Source organism: Hydra vulgaris, chromosome 02 (genome assembly GCF_038396675.1).
Source record: "Hydra vulgaris chromosome 02, alternate assembly HydraT2T_AEP".
NCBI classification, from domain to species: domain Eukaryota; kingdom Metazoa; phylum Cnidaria; class Hydrozoa; order Anthoathecata; family Hydridae; genus Hydra; species Hydra vulgaris.
Genome location: NC_088921.1, coordinates 65,048,073 through 65,066,593, shown reverse-complemented (window position 1 = coordinate 65,066,593; position 18,521 = coordinate 65,048,073). Strand labels below are relative to the sequence as shown.

At 24.7% G+C, this 18,521-nt stretch overlaps 1 protein-coding gene across 1 annotated transcript in view; it reads right to left on the bottom strand.

Annotated features, from left to right (window-relative positions):
- LOC100209767 (transportin-3) overlaps window positions 1-18,521 on the bottom strand; it is an 88,738-nt gene that overhangs the window by 19,460 nt on the left and 50,757 nt on the right. Inside the window, exons 19-30 of the mRNA XM_065791700.1 lie at window positions 18,424-18,484; window positions 18,212-18,303; window positions 18,033-18,097; window positions 12,678-12,738; window positions 10,468-10,538; window positions 10,318-10,387; window positions 9,972-10,088; window positions 6,292-6,386; window positions 4,772-4,928; window positions 1,518-1,602; window positions 1,304-1,395; window positions 498-610 (exon numbers count right to left, since the gene is read on the bottom strand). Of these exons, the coding sequence (XP_065647772.1) occupies window positions 498-610; window positions 1,304-1,395; window positions 1,518-1,602; window positions 4,772-4,928; window positions 6,292-6,386; window positions 9,972-10,088; window positions 10,318-10,387; window positions 10,468-10,538; window positions 12,678-12,738; window positions 18,033-18,097; window positions 18,212-18,303; window positions 18,424-18,484 (1,079 nt within the window). The remainder of the gene's footprint in view (window positions 1-497; window positions 611-1,303; window positions 1,396-1,517; window positions 1,603-4,771; window positions 4,929-6,291; window positions 6,387-9,971; window positions 10,089-10,317; window positions 10,388-10,467; window positions 10,539-12,677; window positions 12,739-18,032; window positions 18,098-18,211; window positions 18,304-18,423; window positions 18,485-18,521) is intronic.

The window sequence follows — 18,521 nt, the reverse complement described above, 5'->3', positions numbered from 1 at the left end:
AACTTAAACGCCAATTAAGTAAAGTTTAAAGTAAGTTTAGACTAAAATAGTTACTACAGCACATCACTTTCAGTGGCTGCTTCAATGCTGCAATATAAACTAGTTTTGCTAATTAATAATGGAGTCTCAAAACTCTTCTGGATATTTACGGTTTTGAATTCTTACTGAACGATTGAACATCTACAATAATTTTTTCAAGAACCACCACTCCCCTGTCTACCTGAATAAACAACTCTTTAGGTCACCTGTATGCAATTATTAAGTCACAGAAACAAACAGTATAACAATACACATACAGATAAAGCAGTATAAAAACAGATGTAATAACAACAATACAAAAGTGTAGTAGTATACAATAAAAAACACCGTTCAAATAAATATGAAATAACACATAATTAAATACCAAATATTTTTAACTTATTCAATATTAAACTTTAATAAATAAAATGTTTAGAAGCTGAAAGTTAATTAACATTTAAACTTTAATTAAAAAATACCTTGATATAATCCTGTAAAAGTCTTCAACTTGTTCTGGTGTAGCATTTACAGCACCTGCTGCATTATGCGAAGGAAGAACAGATAAAGCATTTTTAAACCACAATGTAGTAGGCTACGTATAAAATACACAATACACAGATGCAGCAGCATAATATTTAATAAAGCTCGCAGTACAATAATATTTTACAATATATATGCAAAATAATATATATGTAAAATTATGTATATGTGTGTGTGTATATATATCTTCTATAGCTGATTTAGATAAGTATTTGCTCACTAGTTTTGCTTATATTCTTAAGTATATTTATACATATATATATATATATATATCTATATATATATATATATATATATATATATATATATATATATATATATATATATATATATATATATATATATATATATATACTATATATATATATATATATATCTATATATATATATATATCTATATATCTATATATCTATATATATATATATATATATCTATATATCTATATCTATATCTATATATATATATATATATATATATATATATATATATATATATATATATATATATATATATATATATATATATATATATATATATATATATATATATACTTAAGTACAAAATAAATCTTTAACTATTTTTAAATGTAACTATCAAAAAAATTTTCAAAAAAACCATAAGATCCATAATGATAAAAATTAAAAACTTCATCATTTTTAATTTTCAAAAATTTCATTATTTTCATTAAAAACGCCCTTAATTTTGTTTGAAAAAGAAAAAAAGGTATTTGCATATTAAGATTACCCTTTGGCAAAACTGTAGCATTTCCCATAAAACATCAGCAGCTTCGGGTAACATATAAGACTGAACACCTCCAGCACAAGCATTTACCAAACCTAAATGATTATTGCAAATAACTAAAATACATTTGATAATTTGATATTTGAATACAACTCTAGGAAGGGAAAACAAAAAACGTAATTTAATACTTTTAGAATCATAAAGAACAAACACCAACCTTTAACAATTTCTTGGCCGTATTTTCCTAAAAGACTTTCGACAGCAGAGACTCTTTCTTGGACTTCATCAAAAAGTGGATTACTCTTAAAAGTAAATTTGATATATAAATTATATATATATATATATATATATATATATATATATATATATATATATATATATATATATATATATATATATATATATATATATATATATATATATATATATATATATTTATATATATATATGGCATATTCTAAAATACCATGGTCAAAGCCACCTATAATACTTAGACTAGGATAGAAATGGTTATACCTGTTTTATACAGGTGTGATGAGTAAAATGGCTTTTCCTTAAGTTTTAATATGAAATTTTTTTTCAATAGTAAACTCTGATCAGTTAAATAACGTCATAATAGGCTTAAGGCGACATAGATATTCAGAGAATAACAATTGGATGCATTAACAAGTTAAAATAATGCTGTGGTTTCTAATTTTTGCAGCTTATAAGTCAATATTAATTTTTCTTTTTCTTTTTTTCTTTTTATGAAGAAAGGGTGGGTTAAGTTGAAAGGGGGAAAATATCATATGGATATCCTTTTATATATGGATATAGGTGGATATGTGGATATCCTTTTGAAATTTTATGATCTTAAAAGCAAAAATAAACAAGATCTATATATGGGGGAGGGAATCCAAATGTTCACCCTTCTTGGACTATTAGACTAAATCAAGGCACTGACTAATATAAATGGTTTGAGCCGTGGATATTTTTTTTGGCCAATTAATTACAGGTACTCTAGTACCAGGGTTAGGGTCAAAAACCTATTTGTATTTCTATTTGGTAATAATATGCTATTTTGTTGTATTTGTATTGTATTAGATTAAAAAAATATTTCTAATATTTATATTTGATTTTTATTATTTTAAATTAATTAAAAATATATTGGAAAGATCTGATTCAATACTTTATAGAACACAATCAATTTCTCTCAGATGTATCAAACTAAATTATATTACAAACATCATGCACCAATTATATCCAAGAACATGTATCTGACTGACATAGGGGCATACCTGTAAGACGTTTGACAGGTGTCTTATGGGCATTCATATTTAAATATGATTTGTGCTTGAGTAGTATACAAATTCAAATATGTATTGTATTTGAAATTGTATTTAGTAATCTAAAGTTAATGTATTTGTAATTGTATCAAATGCATTTGGTTCAAAGCCATATATGTCCATATATGCATCATTGGTAAGGAAAGAGGCATGAACTTCATGGTTAAATGTGATTGCTCTTTGGTGTTCTGTGATAAGACCATTAGGATTTCTTAGAGCAACTAAAATAACTAATTAAAATAATAATAATAATAATTTGGCTTATCCAAGTTGCAAGAATACATTTAAAAAAGCAAAGGTGATTAACACCTTACTAAAATAAAAAAACTTATTCCTGAAAATTTAATAAGCTTTGTAATCAACTGTACCCCTGGCCAATCACTGAATGTGAATATCTTCCTGATAGCGATTATAAGGAAGAACTAAATTAAAATGCTTACTGATTTTAGTAGCTATTTTTAAAATTCATATTTGTGAATAGATTCACTTCTGCTTTGCCAAAAAATTGTTTTGAAGTACATACATGTGGCTCTTTCAGAGTTTTAATTTTTGAAAAATTAAAAAATTACTTTTTAACAAAAAGTTATAACAATAATAAAATTGTACTAAGGCATTACTCTTGCATACACATTTCTGAAATATATTACAAAAATCCTGTATATAGCAAAATAAAACCATAATAGCAAAAATAAACATAATAGCAAAAATGATGATAACTGATCATTTTTAATCAAACGCCTTTTGACCTTCTACTAGTCCTAAACTCTGCATGAGCTCAGTATTAATTTATTAATTAAACCCTGCATGAGCTCAGTATTAATTTATTAATTAAACTCTGCATGAGCTCAGTTTTAATTTATTAATTAAACTCTGCATGAGCTCAGTATTAATTTATTATTTAAATAGATGAATTATCGGTTTACAATTTCTGTTTTATAAACCTTATCAAAACAAAAACAATCAGTCCTAATCTGCAAAACAGGTTTTTGCAGATTTGTTTATATTTAGTTGCATCCTGTTATAAAATTTTCTTTGGAAATTTGTTGATAGATATTGGAACAAATATTACATCAATTTCATTCTAAATAAAATCTTTTAGTTTGCTAAAAAAATTAATCACAAACATTTTGTATGTATGTATGTATGTATGTATGTATGTATGTATGTATGTATGTATGTATGTATGTATGCATGCATGCATGTATGTATGTATATATATATATATGTATGTGTATATATATATATATATATATATATATATATATATATATATATATATATATATATATATATATATGTATATATATATATATATATGTATATATATATATATATATATATATATATATATATATATATATATATATATATATATATATATATATATACATGTGTGTGTATTAATAATTCTAAACTTCCTTAATTTCATAGTAAACAATATGTTTGTGATGTTTTTCACAAAATAATTACTAAGTATTTATGTGTTTAAGTATAAATGGTGTCAGTTTTGAGTTTAGCTTTGTGACTTTGTTCTTAGGTCGCAGACTTTCATTACAGTGCATAATAAATTGAATAATATATGAATAATAAATTGAATAATAAATTGAATAATATAAAAAAAATATATATAAAGTGTTATTACGTGTTAATAAGATAAATTAATTTTTTTTCTTTTTCTTTTTATGATATTTTGAATAAAAGAAGTTATATTATTACACTTACTACAACAGAGGTTATATATCACACTTAGAAAACCCTTTAAGAGTGTGCCCTATTTATTAAGCATTCTTTTTTGATGCCCCCTTTGAACTATATGAACTAAAGAAACATTTTATATAGAACTTACTTCACATTTTTTGAATTTAAAGCCAACTTATCTCAATTTATCAAATAAACCAAGATAATTTCACAAAACAAAAAAAAATTTAATCTAGGTTCATGATAGAATCTGAAGTAAAAAAATGTTTTAAAAAAAAGTATGAAAAGAATAAAAATAAGTTCTATAAATTTTATGATTTAAATTCATAAAAATAAGAATCAATTTAAATCATAAATATCATTTACAGAAAATGACAACTAAAGAAAAGATTTTTGAATTGTAACAAAGTAAAAAAATTTTAAAAAATAACAAAGTAAAAAAACTCACTTGTTCAACTTGAGTGCATTTGATAAGCTCTACAAAAAATTTCATTACAGATTGATTTCCATCTCGGTGGTCAAGCATGGTACCTGCAATGGCTAACTGCACAGTTGAATCTATTGAATCATTTTTTAAAAAACCCAATGTACATTTTTGTAAAAACCTACAAAAAAAATTTAATATAAAATAAATGCAATAAATTAAAATGACAAAAATAAAATGCAATAAATATCATTCGTTTAACTTCATTAAAATAAAGGTAATAGTTCTTATAAAAAAGCTTCTCAAATGGTCCTCTTAACTTCATCCTAAAAGAACCCATCTGGTGCTCTAAATGCTGTAAAGATTAAACATTTAAATTTAGTTATATTTCTTCCAGATTTAGCAATTATATTGTTAACCATGAAAATATGTTTTTTAATCAAATTTCAAAATTCATATTTTTACACAGCTTGTTATGACAGTTCAGAATTTTCAGTTTCAGAATTTTCAGAATATCTGCTAAGTAACAGCAAACCAGAGAAAATATGAAAAAAAATTGCTTAAATTTTAAAAAAGGCTGACCAAAAAAAACCATGCATTTTTATTTGTTATGTAGTATTATTTAGTTTTACTGAGAGCAAACTTTTTTTTCACTGAGAGAGTTTAGAAGTTGGAACCAAACTCTAGAGATGACACATGATGACAAAATAATAAATTTAGCTGAAGCTGGTCTTGTAATTATATATAACTAAATTTTGATATTACTTTATGTTAAATATTTATATTTATTTTAAAAAACCTATAATTCATATATTCATATAAATATTAATATCAACTTGTTTCTCCACACAGCAGCCTTGTTTGCCAAGGTTCATATTTCAGAGGTATTGAGTTGAGAGAGTGTTATAACCACAATTAAGTAGCCTTGTCATTTTTAGTGGCCTTGGAAGCTCTCGGAGGTGAATTAACAAAAGTCTTAATAATCAAAAAAAAAAAATTGCTAATAAAATTGAGCAATTTTATTAGCAATTTTTCCTTGCTCTTTAACTCATTTCCATTTTTTCTTTTTAACAACCCCACCTTAATAGCGGTTGCTTGCAGCCTTGTTGGAAGTGGATCAGAATAAAAATAAATTAAAAAAAAAAAGATCAATAGACGTTCTGAAGCAAGTTCCCTTGTAAAAAAAATTATATAAGGGTCTGCATAAAGATATAAATTACTATAGAGTCACAGATGTGACTCTATAGTAACTTATATCTTTCATGACCTCAAAACTGTCTATACAAATATGTTTTTCTCACTTTTTGTTTTTCTAAAATAATGAAAAAATGAAAACTACAACTAACAAGAGAAAAAAAGTTTTACTAATTTTTCAAATAACTTTTGATGCGCAAAACATTCATTAAAGAAATAATAAATTTTATTAATATCTGGTATATTTGTCTTTAGGTACTCAATTGGAATTTAAACAATTGTGTATGAACATGACTTAAAATAATAAAAACAAACAAAATTTGACTTCCATGATACATTAAAAAACATACCTAATGCAAAGTCTAAAGAAATCATCAACAGTATCGGGATGAAGAACCAAACCTTTTTCTCGAGATAAAATTGTAAATGTTGGACCAACAAAGCTCTTAAAAATATAAAAAATAAATAAACAAACAAACAAAACAACAAAAACAGTTTATTTTATAATTATTTGTTAATATTCAGGCTTGGACAGGAATAACATGTGATAGAGCGCTATTGCTGAGCACGTAAATGATCTTATTTTTTGATATCTTGACCACAACTGTTTAGATGTTTAGATGATTTTTATACATTTTAGAAATGTGCTGAAAAAAGAAATGCTATACTTAAACTAGAAAAGTTAAAAAAATATTAACAAAAAAAAAACACTTCCTTACAAAACAGAAAATATATAAGCACTAAAATAAAACTCAAACTCGAAGCGAAAATTACTTTTTATTACATTTTTAATTGCATTTAAAATAAATTACTTAAAAATTTATCTTATGAAACATTTTAATAAAGTTAGGAATTGTTCATAAAGTACGTACGCTCAGAGGAGAAGAGGGGGTCTGATAATAGCGTATATGAGATGGTAGGGCAGTGGGTCAATTATAAAAGTAAGGAGACACTAAATTTTAAAAAAATTATAAAATATTGGGTAATCATCATATCATTGTAATCATTTGGGTAAAAGTGTGGTTATTTTTAAAGAGGTGGAGTGTACTAAAATGCGTTTGGCAAAATGCAGAGAGGGGAGAAAGAAATAGGGGAGAAAGCGTACGTACTTTATGGATGACCCCTTATACAAAATGCTTTTACAAATTACTTCTAATGATTGTTTAATGAATGAATGAATTTTATTTAAATTACTAAAAAGTGTTATATAAATTATTTTTAAATTGTATAAACATTTATTTTTTTCCAAAAAGTTGTAAAAAAAAAAAATTGTTTCAAAAAATACTGTAGTCTATTCAAAGTAGTAATTTTTATTCATTTCATGCTCTGATTAGATAGCCAAGTTAAAAAAAAAGTTTAAACAATTCTTTGTAAAAATGGAAACAAAAAAAATAAAGCAAATAAATCATTCCATTGCAACGGAAGATTCAATTCAACTTATTCATACTTTAAAGTAACTTAAAAAATTATCTTTCAAAAGATTTTTAGAAAGACATGGAAAAATAGTTTCACACAAATTATTATATTTAAATTTATTGTAAAAGATGTCTACATAAAAAAATATTAAATATAATACTTGTTAATTTACACAAAATATGTTTATTTTAGACAATCACTATAATAACTTTGTTAAATTATGTGAACAAATATTAACTTGTAACTATTACTATTATTATTACTACTACAGCATTTAAATTTGTTCTTGTTTCATTACTTATCAGTTTAGCCGATTAGGAATTCAACAGAATGTTTGCAGACATTATTGCAATAGTTAGAGGTTATTTGGTATCTACAAATCAAAGTTATATGTTTCCACCTAACAGTATATCAAGACAAGAATAATATCTTTTTAACCTTGGATAGGGTATCACATATAAAACCTTGGATAAGGTATCACATATAAAACCTTGGATAGGGTATCACATATAAAATTAATCTAGAAGTTGAATTATTATAGCTTCTCAAACAAAGCAAATGATTGGGTTACTAGTTTTTTTGTCTAACAGAAAAAAAAAGAGAACTGTCAGCACACATTAGAATGGGAAGAAGTTTTAACAGAAGACAAAGAGTGGTTTTAGGTCAACACATCTGACTGGAATAAAGTTTTGACTGGTGTTTCTCAAAAGAAAGAAAGATATTAGGACCTGAGGTTGACCATCAGTATTTTCATCTCTGCTAAGTTAAAATGATGTTAAATGGTTTTTAAATGATGAAGTCATAAAATAAGCATCAGAGTAGCAGGCAATATTTTGTTTCTCAAACAACGTGTTTAGAACATCCAAGTCGGGTTGGATAGAAGAAAAAAAATTTATTCAATTACTCACTAAAGTATTCATACTGGCAATCAAATTAATTCCAGGTAATTAGTTTGCTTAAACTGAGTAGTATCAATATACCTATTAATTAGATAATTTTTTCAACTACAGGTATTCACATTTTAGTCTTAGACACATTTTACATGTTACTTACAATGTTGCACATATTTACATAGACAATAACATCAGACTGATATGTTTACCAGCTCATTCAGCCTGTTTCATCTTCCTCAATCTAGCCTGCTTTATCATCCTCAACCAATCCTGCTTCATAATCTTCATCCCAGCTTATATAATCATCTAACATCAGTCAGCATCAAACTCAAACAATTCTCCAACTTCAAAATTTAACAACACCAGTAACTACTGCTCAAACATATCAAATGTTGCAATACTTCACAGAAAGACTCAAAGGCAATTTGAAAAATGTTTTACAGTGTCACCATGTTGACACAGAAAAACCCAGCAGGAGTCAACATTTCCAAAGTTAAAAGCTAAGCAATCTGAGATGCTCTAGAAACTAAAGGAAGATTATGAAGATGATAAAGGAAGATGATGAGGCCAAAAAGTTAAAGCGATTAAAGAAACACAAGATTGATATAAGTGAAGCTTCAGATAAAACTCAGCAAGTGCAATATTTAAAAAAACCAAGACAAGACAAAAACATCAAGAGATGCAAAAAGTGGCACAGAGTTTGGGAAGAAGCATTGCTAACTCAAAACAACATGTGATATTAATGTGAAGCTTTTAGTTGCAAGTCTTGGGTTTGTTGATTGTGTATACCCAAAAAATACAAAGTTAGTGAAGATTTTTTTTGCATGAAAAAATGTTTCTCAATTTTTATATATTTATATAATTTAAAAAATTCTCTATAAAAAACAAAACAAAACAAAAAAAAAACAAAAAAAATTTTTTTTTTTTTATTTTTAAAAAAATCATTGAATTTGAAGTTAAACCGTTTACTCTTACCCCAGTTTAGTTTAACAAAATATATTATTTTATGAATTCATGTGAATATAATTATTTATAATTCTTAACTATTTTTTTAACAGTTTTTATATTACTGATCTCAAAATATTTAAAATTTATAAATGTAAATGACTGCTAAAAATTTACATAGAAAAAAAAATGTTTTGTGTCATTAATATACTTTTGTAAAACTTCATGTTGTTAACCACTTAATTTAACATTAAAAAAAATTGAAAAAAAAAAAAAAAAAATTTTTTTGTCAAGAAATATTTGAGCATATTTAGAACTATTAAGTTAAGAATTACTAAATAAGTTAAGTTATTAGTTATTAAAAATATTTTCAAAAAAGTTTTTTTTTTAAAAAAAACTTTAAATACTTCCAGTTTTAATGCATAATAAATGTTCAAAACCAAATAGTTAAAAACCAAAGCAGAATAATGAAAAGCTCATTACATTACATCATTACAGAATAAAGAAAAGCTCATTACTTTAAATTTATTATTAAACTTTTAACAATAAAGTTTTCTTTTAACTAATTTTATTTAATTATCTTTTAACTTGATCTTTGAATATCACATAGATCTTTAACAAACTTATTTTTATGTTTTTATTACCTTACACCTTATAATGGTTTATGGTTTATACCTTTTTTATAGTTTTATGTTTTATACCTTTTTTATGGTTTTATGTTTTATACTTTTTATGGTTTTATTACCTTATACCTTTTAATGTTTTATGTTTTATACCTTAAAAAGTTGTAAAAGATGTTTTTGAACAGTCAAATCACCACCATACTCATCTACTAAAATGCTACCAATGTAAAGAAGACATGAATGCTGATACTCTGCATATAAATTATTTATCTAAAATAATTTTTAATAGATTTTAATAATTAAGTATAATTATAGTATATAAGTATATAGTTTATAATATAAGTAAATTATAATAATGAAGAATAATTAATTGTAAGAAATTAAAATATATAAGTACAAAAAATTATAATAATTAAGTATAACAACTAAAGTTATTAAAGATTTAATCTTTATGAGAGATATAAAAAATCTATTAATGCAAATAATTAAATCAACATACAAGAAAAATAAAAGGGTCCAAAAAATGCATGAAGTCAGGTCCAATACAGCGAATACCGAATCTTAAACACCTAAAAAAAATTTTTTAGTACTGTTTCTTTTTTTTTAATTTTACTTTTCATTTTTTTAATGCAATAAAGATTACACATACCTAAAATGTCTTTCCATAACCTTTTCATCTCCTTTAAATTTTTCAACAATCATTTTAAATAAATCCCAAAGCTAAAATAGCATATATTTCATATTTGTACTGACACATTGTTATTCAGTGTAAAAAAGCACAAATACTAATGAATGTTTTTGTACTGCTTAAAACTCAATGGTCAATAAAATTTTTATTGCCACTAATATGTTAATTAAATCAATTGTTGTTATCATTTATATGCCAGTCCATTGCTGTTGTCATCTAATGTCAGGTGAATGCAGGGGGGTGATTTAAGTGATCATGAATTGCAATATCTGGAATTGCGTCTGGTCTTTAAATTTTCTGTAAACTCTACTTTACTATTAGTTTTTATCACAATAAGTAATAGTTATTATTCAATAAAAAAATATTTGTGCATTGATCTTGAAATTATGATAAATAAACCATATTATTGTTACTATTATTAAAAATTATGATTTAAACTTCAATAGCTTCATTTGATAAATCATTTGATAATACTAGAAAAATAAGGCACACAGTACACAGCACTATGTAATATTAAAAATGAATTTAGTTGTGATCAAATATTTTAAATAAAAGAAAACAACTTTTTTTATATCTAATTTTTTATATTTTATTATAAATCAAATATAATCTTCAAATAAGTACTCTCAACTCTCTAGGTAAATAAGGTGTTTTAAAACATACAAAAATTAATTTAAACCACTAATAGTTATCTTAAAATAAATCTAAAACTCTAATAACATATGTATCTTATTATTATTATTTTTACTATCATCCAATTTGAAACATTTAAATTTTTAAATAATTCTTCAAAATTTTCCCTTAACTAAAATCTGATTATGTTTCATACAATAGCTTTAGTATAATTTTTAATTGGTTGATTATAAGGTAAAAACTTGAAGACCAAAAATATTTCCAGATATTAGAGTTTGCGATCACTTAGTTTGCCCCTTGTATGTCAATTAAATCTATTGTTACTTTCACAATTGAACAAATAAATCTATAATTGTTGTTTTTCATCTAAATTCATTGTTTATATTATTTATAAGTCAGTTTGTTTTTGTTTTCAATAATATATTCTAATATTATTATCAGCCCATTGCACAAAACATATAGTAAGGCATTATATTTTATATAACTTGCAGGTTGTTTTTTTGATGGAATTAGGCAGGATTAAAATTTGTCTTTCAAAAGGAATGACCTTTGTAAACTATATTGGCAATTCAAAAAAAAAAAAAAAAAAAAAAAAAACGTTTAGAAGGGGGCAAAAATTTCCTAACATACTACCTATAAATATCTATTTAATTTTGAGAAAAGAGATTGTTAGTAGAATTCTTAATTTTTAGTTATAGGCATTTAGATCTTGTGTCACGGAAGGAGCGATAGGTTCCTTCCATCACACAAGCCACAAAAGGAACAATAGGTTCCTTCCGTGACACAAGTTTTAATGACTATAACAAAAAGTTTAATATTTCACATGCAATATATTTACCTGAAACTAGAGGTGTCGCATAGCTCAACCTACAAAAACCTGCACCTACTACCTTGATCTACAAAATAAAACATCTACTAAGGCTTTGTCATAGAGCGTGCGGAAGACCATTTAAGGAGAAACTTCATGCTGCCTTACATAACTAGACAAGGCATCAAACATTGGACCTCTCAATTATAAGCCAGCACTCCAGTCACTGCACTACAGCGGATTAAATTCAGCTAATTCAAATCAACAACAAATAAATAAAATACATACCGGAAAGGGCATAGAGTTATAAAGTCAATCGAAAAAACAGTCGGTCGAAAATACAGTAGGTTGAAAATACAGAAGGTTGAAATTTTAATAGGTTGAAAATTTAGTTAAAAATGCAGTAGACTTAAAAATTAGTAGTCCATGTTTTAATTAGTAGTAAGTATGAAAAAACAAAATTCGTAGGTTGAAAATCAAAACTGTCATTCTATGATTTTAGGAATTTCAAAATTAGGTCCAGTTATAGGCCACCACACTAAATAGGTCTTTATAGGTAGCATGTTAGATATTAGTGTCCCCTTCTAAATATTTTTTTTTGAATTTCCAATTTAGTTTATAAAGGTTATTCCTTTTAAAAAAAGACTTTTCAATCCTGCCTAATTAAAGATTTATGAAACTATCAAAATTGCAACAAAATTGCTCTAACCTCTCTGACTTTTTAACTAACCTGTTCTATAACTTTTTTACAAGGATGAGGTTGACCAGCCATAACACTCACATGAGTATTTCTAAAAAGAATCACTTAATTAGGTTTAAAATGAGTCAAAGAAAAATTGGATAATTTTGCAATCTTGATTGCACTTTTCCACTTAACTTATATGATAGCAAGAACACATAATAGCAGAAATTAATGCTAAGGAATCATTTACTAATCATTTATTAATTTTTAAGCATTTAATGTTTGTTAGTGCATGCGGAAGGTTGTTTGTGTCATGTTTAGAAGGTAAAATAACATTTTCATACATTTTTCATTTACTGTTATTTACTAATACTAATATTTTATCTAAATTTATATTTATCAATCAACTTCAAATTTCATACAATAGTCTCTGTTTAGTTTTTTTGACCCTACAAAGTTTATAACCCCATCAAATTTAGGGGGGGTTAAAACTTTATATGGTCATAATTTTCAAAAAATAATTATTATTATAATAATAGATTGTTGCATGAAGTTTGAAATTTGTTGATGAATATAAATTTAGATAATATATATATATATATATATATATATATATATATATATATATATATATATATATATAAATTAGTAAAAACACTTATCTAACTTTTGATTACTTCAACACTGTGTTTTACCATCAGTAGGTTCATCAGGAAGATTCTTCCTGATGAACCTGCTCATGGTAAAACACAGTGTTGAAGTAATCAAAAATTAGATAAGTATTTTTACTAATTTATTATTGCTCTGTTTTTTTAGAACATTGAGCACTCTGTTTATAGAATACACTAACAAAATTTATATATATATATATATATATATATATATATATATATATATATATATATATATATATATATATATATATATATATATATATATATATGTATATATATATATATATATACATATATATATATAGTATAGTATAAATTTAGACAAAAATAGTAAAGAAAATATTTTATTCTCGTTTATTATACTATACTATACTATACTATATATATATATATATATATATATATATATATATATATATATATATATATATATATATATATATATATATATATATATATAAAGGGCTGGGTGGGCCTAAAAATTTAGGTTTTTTTGTACTCAAACTCCAAACACAATTCTTTTCAAAACATTCTCATTTGATGTAAGCATAAACATACGCAATTTTGGAGTTTGCACAATGCCTGTAGGTGTCAAAACTCAAACATCTAAAAATCCAGTGTACACCTCTGATATATATATATATATATATATTCAAATATTGTGTGTGTTTAATTTTTTTTATGTAGTAAATAATAAACTTGTAAATGTATTTAATTTTTTTAATGTATACTTATAAAATGTATACTTGTAAAACTATTTGGTGCACAGAAAAAGCTATTGTATGTTGTAAGTAGTGTTGTTATCGACTTCGACTAAATTGACTAAATGTCGAAATTAGTCGACTTTGAAAAATTAAATTGTCGATTTAATCGATTATGGGTTTCCTACTAATCAAATAAAAGTCGATTTAGTAGGGTAATCATCCTAACATCCTTATTTCTATTTTTTCACTTGATATAACTTTATCAATTATTAAATTTAATTTTGTTATGATGCTGACCGACCTGATTAGTAAAGAGATATCTTTATTAGTAGTTTAACTTAAAAAGATAAATTATTTATAAAGATAGAGCCATGTGTAAGAATATTATTCATAACGGTTTTTTTAAGTCAGCCAAAACATCTGAACATTGAACCTAATTTGCTGTATCCCATAAACTTAACTCTTTGCTTACTGTATGTAGCACAACTTCATTAATATGTTTCCTTTTTCTCATTATAGTAACCAGTTGATGCTTTTTAAAACAAAATGTTAAGTAATGTGTTATGGTACTCAGTTAGATATGCAAAAAAGATAAGAAGTTTAATAAATCTGTCACCCCAAAAAAGGTTTAGCCGACCCAATCTGTCTTCACCTGGTTATGCCACTGTTTTTTTTTTAATTAAACTGTTTATTAATTTTTTTTTTTATTGTTGTGAAAGATGATACAGAGAGAATTTAAAAAATTAACATTTCTTATATCTGTGTCATTTTTACATATGATAATATATAAGATAAAATAATGTAAGAATTATGCTTATATAATTTCATTTGAATTTAAACAGAATTTAAAAAATTAACATTTTTAAAATTCTCTTTGTTTAAATTCAAATGAAATTACAAGTAGTATTCTTATATTTAATTAAATTCAATACATTATGTAATGATTGGTACACAATATTTCACAATGGACATTATAAACGATTGGTTTAACTCCCTTTAGACATTATTAAAGATTGGTATAACTTTTGAACTATTAACAATAATGATTGGTACACAAATAAATCCCTTCAGGGAATATTTTAAGGAATTCTCCTACGAATGCACTTAAAAGCCATGCGACTAAACTTAAGAGAGACAAAACAACAGAGAATCATGAAGAGATTTTATGCTATTCCTTTGACTTAATTTTAATATAAATTTTATTTACTTTTATTTTCATTTTTTATGGTAGAAACAAAATGTTGAATAATAATTTTCATAAAAGTAAAGTCTGGAATTAGTTTGTAAAAAGCAATGACTCAAAGCAATGAAATATAAAGATGCATTAACAAACAAAATTTGCAACAAAGAGTTAAAGTACAATAAAAATACCAGCTCAATGGCAAATCGTTTGTATAGTAACCATCATAATAATATTAAAGAGTCTAAACTTCGAAGTACAATAACTGGTCATCTATCTATCAAAGCTGCATTTGCAAACTCTTACTCATATTGTTCAAGCTTGCAGAAATATGGAGATTTAGAAGAACCTATGTGTAACTTTATTCTTCAAACAGGCCAACCGCTGTCAATTGTTGACAATAAGCATTTTATCAAAATGCTAGATTCGTTTGATAGCAAGTACAAATTGCTGACTAGACAAAGGTTTACGTATGAAATAGTGCAGCTTAAATTTGAATCATTTCAAATAAAGGTTATGCATCTTTTAAATGAAGCTGAATTTTGCCATCTAACAACAGATGGATCGACATTCATACATTGGCACCACTATACATTTTGTTGATCAAAATTTTTGTTTGAAATCGATTTGCGTTGCATTAAAGCACAACCCAAAAGCTCATACTAGTCTAAATTTATAAGCAAATTCAATTAATTCTAAATGAATGGAAAATAAACGATAAAACACTTTCAACAAGTAGTAAAACTGCTGCGAATATCAAACATTGTCTAGAAGATCTAATGAATAAATTGTACATACCTTGTTTTTGTCACATTAAATTTAATTGTTAAAGATGTTCTTGTAAAAGAGAATGAGCAATCAACTGAAGGAAATGATTGCGTTTTCATAATTTCAACGAAATGTGGGAAACTAGTTGGCTTATTTAAACATAGTAATAAACTTTCTGCTCAGCTAGTTAATTGTGTTGAATTAAATAATATGAAAATTGACCATCCGGAAGATAAATGTTCATTAACAAATTTAAACAAGACTAATTGAAGATGTGAAGATTTTCTCAAAACTAAAAAGTTATACATATTTAGATCCTTGATTTCATACTTTTAAATTTATATCGAACAAAATAGCAAAAATTGCTTGTATTAAAAAAGCTCATTCTTTAGTCGTTCAATTGAGCCATGAATTGCAGCTCACACCGACAAGTCTTCAGTTGTCTAGCCAAGAGTCATCATCTAGTCAAGAAATTCAAAAAAATCAAAAAAAAGAAAAATACTGTTATGCGATGAAACAGTGACATCAAAAGATTTGTTATCAGTAGACGACCAAATCATCAATTATCTAAATATGAATATAAAAGTATCAGAAAATTCATGTCCCCTTGCATTTTATAAAAATAACTTATGCCAATTTCCTGTTTTGTCAAAGGTAGTGAAGATGCTTTTTTGCATAACTGCTTCATCAACGCCTTCAGAAGAGTTATTTTCAAGTCCTGCCGAAATCATCAAAGAACGGCAAAATAGACTTAAACCAGGTTTACCTGAAAAATGTGTCTTGTTGAGCCAAGACATATAAAATGCCAATCTTTGTTTTCTTTTTCTTTTCTTTGTAATTGTAATTTCCATTTTATTTTGTTTGTTAATTCGATTTTAATTCATCTAGTAGATTAGAAGAATTAAAATCAAACAAAAAAAAAGCTCTTGTTATAACACCATGTATTATTATAACAGTATTACATATCACCTAGTTTCTTTGTTTACTCTCTTAAAGTTCTATTTGTTTCACACCATCTAAAAAGTAAATTGTCAAGCAACATTAAAGTATATGATTATAATAAAATTTTTTATTCAAATATTTTGACTAAATCAACTTTTAGTCAACTTATTCAATTTTAAAAATGTATTAGTCGATTTTGGTCAACTTTAAAAAATACAAAAATCGATTTAGTCGACATTCAAATAATTTCATAGTTGTAACAACAATAGTTATAAAATGCCAAAAGTACAAGACAATGCATCAATTGAAACCAGAACCATCAATTGATGCATCAACCATCTGGTTGCATCAACCAAAATTGATGCAACCAAATGCATCAATTGAAACCATGAAATGTCTGGATGTTTTTTATTCAAAATTATAATCTTTAAGTATAATATTACTTTTATAGTTTTTCAAATAACAGTTTATCGAAAAGTATAATAAAAATAATGATTTTTTTCCATAATTAAAGTTGTTTTTATCTTGATAGTACTTGCCAAAAACCCTTAGTCAAGGTATAGACTGAAGCTACTTTAGATGCTTATTTGAGTTATATATACTCTTCTCTCTCTTTATATACATATATATATATATATATATATATATATATATATATATATATATATATATATATATATATATATATATATATATATATACAACCCGTAGATGTTGTCGGAAAGTTTTTTCCATATTTTGTTGACAAAAAGTAAAAATTAAAATGCAAGACCGGAATTAAAATTTTTTAAATTAAAAAATTAGAATTAAAAAATTTACCAGTAAATTTTACCAGTAAATTTTACCTGTAAATTTTGAATGAAATTTTATCATCACTAATATACACACACACACACACACACACACACACACACACACACACACACACACACACATATAAATATATATATAAACATATATAAATGCATATATATATATATATATATATATATATATATATATATATATATATATATATATATATATACATATACATACATATATATATATATAAATATATATATATATATATATATATATATATATATATATATATAAAATTATTATTATTAGTAAAAACAACATAAAAATTTACCTAAAAACGCTTGCAAGTCTATCTAAGTACTTCACAGGATCAGCACTTGATTTGTTATTTACAATCTACAAAGAACAGTATAACTAAAGTTAAAAAATCAAAAAAATTAAAGAATTAAAAAAATTCAAAACAAGGAACTATAAAATGTAAAGCTCAACATATATTGAAAACACAAAAACCTCATATAAAGGCTGAACATGCGGAGTACATAGTTTCATTAAACCATTGGTAATATCATCAACTGCAAGAGCTGATAACACCATTGCACAACCTTAAAATAACCATTACTTAAACAGATGCAACTATTTTTACGAAAATAAGTTTTTAAGACAAAATTTAATAGAAATTTACATTTTAAGTGATGTGAACATTTAAAGTGAACAATTCTTACCTCCTAAGATATTTATTATTCCTTCGTTATCAACCGATAATAAATCCACTGCTTCAGAAACCTTTAAGCGATATAAAAAAGTTAATCAATAAACTTGT